At 45.2% G+C, this 7,500-nt stretch overlaps 1 protein-coding gene across 1 annotated transcript in view; it reads left to right on the forward strand.

Moving 5' to 3' along the window:
- Nucleotides 1-6,842: 6,842 nt before the first annotated feature.
- Nucleotides 6,843-7,500, forward strand: part of LOC133650532 (D(1B) dopamine receptor-like) — a 1,708-nt gene continuing 1,050 nt past the window's right edge. Inside the window, exon 1 of the mRNA XM_062047917.1 lies at nucleotides 6,843-7,500. This exon is cut by the window's right edge and continues 1,050 nt beyond it. Coding sequence (XP_061903901.1) covers nucleotides 6,843-7,500 — 658 coding nt within the window.

Genomic DNA, 7,500 nt, shown 5'->3' on the forward strand with positions numbered 1-7,500 from the left:
TATAGTTGCTCATTACATACACATAGTCGTCAAGACAGAAGTCTGATAGAAAGTATTCAGTAACAAACGTGTCTGCATCATTCAACTTTCTACAACATGAGCTTGACTTAATGAATTATTGGGGCCACCAGGTGTGGTAAAATTTCAAAATACTATTGCTAAAGCATCCGCCATAAGGGTAGTATTTTTCTAGTATTGGTGACAATATAAATATAAGCATATTTTGTTACTTTCACCATATTGAATAAGTTACATAAAAGTTAGGGTTTAGTTGAGTTTGAGTTATTTGTGATATCGCTAAGGGGTCCCCTACCCTAACACCACCCCCCAGTGGACCATAGAGGCTAAAGAGACTTTCATTGACCTCAAACATGACCTGTCCTCCGCTACTTGACTATTAGCTGACCTTTTTCTTAGATGTTTCTGAAAGTGATAGTATGACTAACACAGTCCTTTTTTTCAGAAACAGAAGGGGGTGAGTGAGGGTGGATAGAGACTCCTTGGAACAAAATCGACAATCATCCGACTCTGACACATTCCATAGTTTTAACATTTTTACCGTGGGTAAGAAGTTATAACTAATTTTAATTTGAAAATAACGATTTTACACATCGATAGTAGTTTAGTAGATCAAATTTAGAATTTAGAGGAGGTGAGGGTGAACCAGGTATAGTCTTTGATTTCACTGATATGATCAATACGGTACAAGGGAAAGGTACGTACTGACTTGTGTTGACAATCACAGTGGTTGGCCGGAAGCAACAACAACCTCAAAAGAGGATGCAATATCAGTAATTAAATGACTTGTGAATGACCTAGTACCCCGACATGGTTTCCCCAAAAAGATTAGGTCAGACAACGGCAACCATTAAAAAAAAAAAAGTACTCACTTAGCCTTGGTCGAAAAGGCTTTCGGACTAGAACACAGGTTTGGGGTACCATCCTGAGTCCCAAGGTAAGGTTGAAAGGATGGACCAGAACATTAAAAACTAATTGGCTAAAATCTGTGCACAGACCAAATTTAATTGGATTGACATGTTGCAATTAGCGTTAATGATCATTCGAAGGTTCGTGAATAAAACTGTTTTACCGCCCTTTGAGTTTTTCACCCTATGAGCTGCATACAGGTCAGCCATTCACAGGACCAGCAGCCCCCCATGGAAGGAGGACTCAGCGTAAAACCAAAATGGTATTTTACACAAAAAATTGCAGAATTTGTGTGCCAGTTCTTCTGTACAGATTCCCTTCCGCCCGCTGAGAGGGTCAAGATCAAGGTCATCAAACGCAAGTGGACGGAGCCCAGGTGGACTGGTCCCTTCAAGGTCGTGGAACGGACGTCCCACGCCCTTCGACTGGCTGGTGGAGGGGACACCTGGTACCACCTCTCCCTCTGCACTACAGCTGAAGAACCTGACAGATTACCAGGGGATGTCATTGCTGACATCGCCACATCATCTGCCCCTCAGCCCAGGAGACGAGAGAGATTTTCTACCTACATTACTCTTTTCAACTTCTATATTGTATATCCTTGTGTGAGACCAATCCAGTATGCTAAATGTTTCTTAGTTTTTCTTGCTTGTTTGCAGCATAACTATCTGTGTCGTTACATTAAGTGAAAAGTTTGATGTTTATCCCCGTTTATCCCTTGGGCGTGTTCTACTGTCTTTGTGTCTCAGTTCATCCTTCCTGACGACAGTGACTGACAAGTGTCTAAGAACATACAGCGGACTTTAAATAGACTGGGTCAAAGGGGATAGCAAGACTTATTTTTGACCTGTGCAGTGTGATTAATTACGGGGGACACAATAACTATTACCGTGGTAATAACCTCTATATTTGTTACGACCCAACCCTGAACCATTGGTGTCGGATGCAGACAACATACTCTGGTAAGTTGTGCCCATCGTCCCTTTTATGTTGTTTTGGGGGTTGACCTGACTGATACAGACGCTAAAGGAATTATTAAAATTAATGTCCTTGAGAGGGCGTTAACTACCTCTACACCCTCTGTAGCACCTAAAGTACCACCCCACCTCGGTGGTGTTTCAAAGGCTCACATCTGTGCGTGCTAATGACATCACCACCGAAGGCCTGGTAACTTTGACCTTTGACCTTAGGAGCGGGTGCAGACAACCTGTGGCTCAGGTGGATGCCAAAACCTGGGTGACTGTGTTGCTTCTTCCGCTGGACGTCCCTTTTCCCACACTTACCCCGCCCCTTTTAAGTGGACTGACATGTGTACCCTTCTGTTGACAATGCCAACTGACTTCTTCCCTTTGTGGCCCAAAAACTGAATTACACGCGTTTTCAAATTACAGGACCCTCTTCGTCCCCCAACAAATTGGGTGACATTGCACCACACTGATAGATGGCTCTAGGATAGGCCCTTGGGCACGAGCTGACTTATTCTGGTGTTGTGAGGAGCACAGATTGTACATTAGAATCCCGACGTCAGCCGTTGGGCTTTGTGCTATGGTTAGACTGGTGACCCTAGTCACCAAATTAACACCTCTTGGAACTCCTGTTTCAGCGGCCTCTCTAACTCCCCGCCGCCATTGAGACTAACCAACCTGACTCGTGACACAGTTGAGGGACTTGCTGAACAACCTCCCTCGAGACCATCCAGAACCGCACAGCCCCTTGTGCTAAGTGTCACTAAAGGGGGTCTAGCAAAGTGGTAACTTTAAGACTTTAATGTGGGGCATGCTTTATACGTTTTGTACAAGTAATAAAGATCTTATTAGAAGATCTTAAAGGGGGACTTGTTGGAAGCAGATCAGAATCATATCCATATTTAAGTTTTACTTCTTTCTAAACTCCTATAGTCATATAAAGAATAGCTAATATTCTTCCTTCTTTAGTGTCTCATAGTAGGGTGTTGGCCTTCTAGATTGGAATGTGTCAGAGTAGAGATAATTCGGAGTAGTCTAAACAAAGCGAGTGGGAGCGAGGGACAGAGGGAAGATCACGGGACTTCCGGGGGTTTGAGGGGAGACCGAGCTAGACCGATCTGGACCGGGCTGGGGAACGCTGGTGTGCTGGATTGGTCTGTTTGTCCTCTAAGCTTGGAGAATAAACCACAAAATACCAACTGCTGCCTGTTGATTGAATATAAACATCAGCTTATTGCCATAAAAAGAATCTGGGAGAGACTAGCAATTTGAATTCCCCATTGGAGGAATGCTGGTTGACGCAACAAAACTCATAAACTTTATTTTTTTTTTTTGCAAATAATAATTAACTTAGAATTTCATGGCTGCAACACGTGCCAAAGTAGTTGGGAAAGGGCATGTTCACCACTGTGTTATATCACCTTTCCTTTTAACAACACTCAATAAACGATTGGGAATTGAGGAAACTAATTGTTGAAGCTTTGAAAGTGGAATTCTTTCCCATTCTTGTTTTATGTAGAGCTTCAGTCGTTCAACAGTCCGGGGTCTCCGCTGTCGTATTTTACGCTTCATAATGCGCCACACATTTTCCATGGGAGACAGGTCTGGACTGCAGGCGGGCCAGGAAAGTACCCGCACTCTTTTTTGACGAAGCCACGCTGTTGTAACACGTGCTGAATGTGGCTTGGCAATGTCTTGCTGAAATAAGCAGGGGCGTCCATGAAAAAGACGGCGCCTAGATGGCAGCATATGTTGTTCCAAAAGCTGTATGTACCTTTCAGCATTAATGGTGCCTTCACAGATGTGTAAGTTACCCATGTCTTGGGCACTAATACACCCCCATACCATCACACATGCTGCCTTTTACACTCTGCGTCGATAACAGTCTGGATGGTTGGCTTCCCCTTTGGTCCGGATGACACGATGTGGAATATTTCCAAAAACTATTTAAAATGTGGACTCGTCAGACCACAGAACACTTTTCCACTTTGCATGAGTCCATCTTAGATGATCTTGGGCCCAGAGAAGCCGGCTGCGTTTCTGGGTGTTGTTGATAAAATGGCTATGGCTTTGCATAGTAGAGCTTTAACTTGCACTTACAGATGTTGCGACCAACTGTATTTAGTGACAGTGGTTTTCTGAAGTGTTCCTGAGCCCATGTGGTGATATCCTTTAGAGATTGATGTCGCTTTTTGATACAGTGCCGTCTGAGGGATGGAAGGTCACGCTCATTCAATGTTGGTTGTTCTTAAACTGTTTGACTATTTGCTCACGCAGTTGTGGACAAAGTGGTGTACCTCGCCCCATCCTTTCTTGTGAAAGACTGAGCATTTTTTGGGAGGCTGTTTTTATACCCAATCATGGCACCCACCTGTTCCCAATTAGCCTGCACACCTGTGGGATGTTCCAAATAAGTGTTTGATGAGCAGTCCTCAACTTTATCAGTATTTATTGCCCCCTTTCCCAACTTCTTTGTCCTGTGTTGCTGCCATCAAATTATAAAGTTAATTATCATTTGCAAAAAAAAAAAGTTTATCAGTTTGAACATCAAATATGTTGTCTTTGTAGCATATTCAACTGAATATGGCTTGAAAATGATTTGCAAATCATTGTATTATAAATGATAAATGGGTTATACTTGTATAGCGCATTTCTACCTTCAAGGTGCTCAAAGCGCTTTGACACTATTTCCACATTCACCCATTCACACACACATTCACACACTGATGGCGGGAGCTGCCATGCAAGGCGCTAACCAGCAGCCATCAGGAGCAAGGGTGAAGTGTCTTGCCCAAGGACACAACGGACGTGTCTAGGATGGTAGAAGGTGGGGATTGAACCCCAGTAACCAGCAACCCTCCCATTGCTGGCACGGCCACTCTACCAACTTCGCCACGCCGCCCCGTTTATATTTACATCTAACACAATTTCCCAACTCATATGGAAACAGGGTTTGTAGCCTGGACTGCGTACATCTGGCAAAGTGTATTATATCAGTGCTAGGTCATTGATGTACATGCTCAAATATAACAAGCTCAAGACTGAACCTTGTGGAACACCAAGGTCATTGTCAGATGTGGTGAATTTCACATTTTTATACAAACATTCCTTTCTTCGCACCGAGTATGATTCCAGACAGTTTAACCAATTCCTCCAAAGATTCAATCTGGACGGTTTCTGTTAATAAAGTTGTGATTTATGGTCACAACACCTTTCTTAAATTGACAAATATTTCCCCAACAACATCGCCAGCATCTAGTATATTATATCAATTATAAAAAAAATGTTTGAATACAAAAAAAAAAGGCTGTGTAATTTGTTACAGGTAATTTGCTGATTAGAGTCTGAACCAGTCGTTTACAATATTAACATTTTTGACAGGGTTTTTTTTTGTGTGTGCATTTTGTAGATAGTGAATTCAGGTGTTTTGTTCTCAGTCCATCCTAAAATGTATAATCATCACTTCAGAAGCTAAGACATGAATTATAACCTCCAGAACCTAAGAAATCCACTCTTTAATTCAAGTACTTTTCATATATAGTCTGTTTTTTCACCTGCGGCTCTGCTGGTGCATGCTGTAGTACACAAGGAGACCACTGGATGTCGCCATTTATTCACCTTTTTAAGAGGGCCAGCAGTAACAATGGGAAGATCATTTGAAACAAAAACATATTTAAAACAAGCTTATTGAATTTAGAGTTGAGAATGTAGTTATTGTTTTCTTCTAGACTGCCGATTACTTGCCAAGGTTAGATATATTTCTACAAATGTCCCGATAGATTTAACAGTTATTTACTTATTTTTAGTCAATGACTTGACATCATAATCTTCATTTTAGCATGAATATTTACATGTTTTCTTTTCTAGTTCAAAAAAAGTTCAAATTAAGAAGTGAACTATTCAAATAAGATCTGTTTCCCCCACATATACATCGTCTTTTAACATCCTCTCCAAGATGCTTAATTGAAGTTCAATAATTTCAGAATAAAATACTTATTTATATCTTAAAATTCCTGCTAATGTCTTCATTCAGGATGTCTTAACAAGTCAAATTATTATTACAGTAGTTTTCAGTATTTCCCCCTCCAATAAACTATTTTTATTTTATATTTTGTCAGCTCTTTTTTGCAAACTTGCAGTGAGCTTTTCTTTTTTCCACAGTGACTGGGTGAAGTATTATTAGCACTGGGTGGTGAAGTATTATTAGCACTGGGTGGTGAAGTATTATTAGCACTGGGTGGTGAAGTATTATTAGCACTGGGTGGTGAAGAATGATTGGCACAGGTGGGTTTCATTGTTTAAAAACAAGGTAAAAAAAAAGTATCACATATAGCACTTTTGACGTGTGTGTGCACGTGCACGCGCGTGCGTGTGCCATGTCAAGGCTTTACCCCAAGAATTTGGCATTGTTGTGACGTCACGTCAGACCAATTGGACAGTCACGCAGCCCGCGCTAAAAATAGCCGTGACGTGCCGCAGAGTCACGTGACTCACCTGCGCCACTTTCTTCTTTCCAAAATGGCAACAAGTTGTTTGGCCGCCGTGACGAGTCGCGGTCGTGGACGACCCGGAGCGCGCGCCGTGACGCGTCCAGCACCACGGACAGCTCCCTGCGTCACAAAATGGACACGCGCGCTTTTCTGACATCTTTTTCTTTTTCAAGCATTTCTCCGCTTTTTGCCGCGTCGGCGTCGGCGAGCTCGCATCCCGGACGAGCCGCGGGACGTCCGCACTCCGCTCTTCTCACGCAGTGCGTAACGCGGCGTGAACGCACCTGGCAGTCGAGCGCGCGGGAATCCCTCCTTCCACGCGCGCGCGGGTGGTCGTCACAGGACCACGCGCAGGCTGCGACATGAGCGCGCCGCTCGACGATGCGCGCAGTTTTCGCTGACTTTCCCCGGGAGCGATGCGGTGATCCCGCGGCGTGCGGCGCGGCGGCGGCGCGCGCGCATGGAGAGCCCGGCCAAGTATTTGACCTCCGCGCAGGAGAACCCGGCCAAGTATTTGACCTCCGCGCAGGAGAACCTGGTCAAGTATCTGATCTCTGCGCAGGAGAACCCGGCCAAGTATCTGATTTCCGCGCAGGAGGCGAGCGACTCCGCGCCGATGTGGAACAGCAGCGGCTCGGCGGCGACGGGCGACAACGGGCGTGGCGTGGCGTCGCGCGCCGTGACGGGATGCCTCCTGTTCCTCCTCATCCTGTGGACGCTGCTGGGCAACATCCTGGTGTGCTCCGCCGTGCTGCGCACACGCCACCTGCGCGCCAAAGTCACCAACATCTTCATCGTGTCGCTGGCGCTGTCCGACCTCTTGGTGGCCGTGCTGGTCATGCCGTGGAAGGCCGTGGCAGAAGTGGCGGGCTACTGGCCCTTCGGCACCTTCTGCAGCGTGTGGGTGGCGTTCGACATCATGTGTTCCACGGCGTCCATCCTCAACCTGTGCGTCATCAGCGTGGACCGCTACTGGGCCATTTCCAGCCCCTTCCGCTACGAGCGCAAGATGACGGAGAGAGTGGCCTTCGTCATGATCGCCGTCACCTGGACTTTGTCGCTGCTCATCTCCTTCATCCCCGTGCAGCTCAACTGGCACCGAGCGGCGTCCGGGACGC

Source organism: Entelurus aequoreus, linkage group LG01, assembly GCF_033978785.1.
Source record: "Entelurus aequoreus isolate RoL-2023_Sb linkage group LG01, RoL_Eaeq_v1.1, whole genome shotgun sequence".
NCBI classification, from domain to species: domain Eukaryota; kingdom Metazoa; phylum Chordata; class Actinopteri; order Syngnathiformes; family Syngnathidae; genus Entelurus; species Entelurus aequoreus.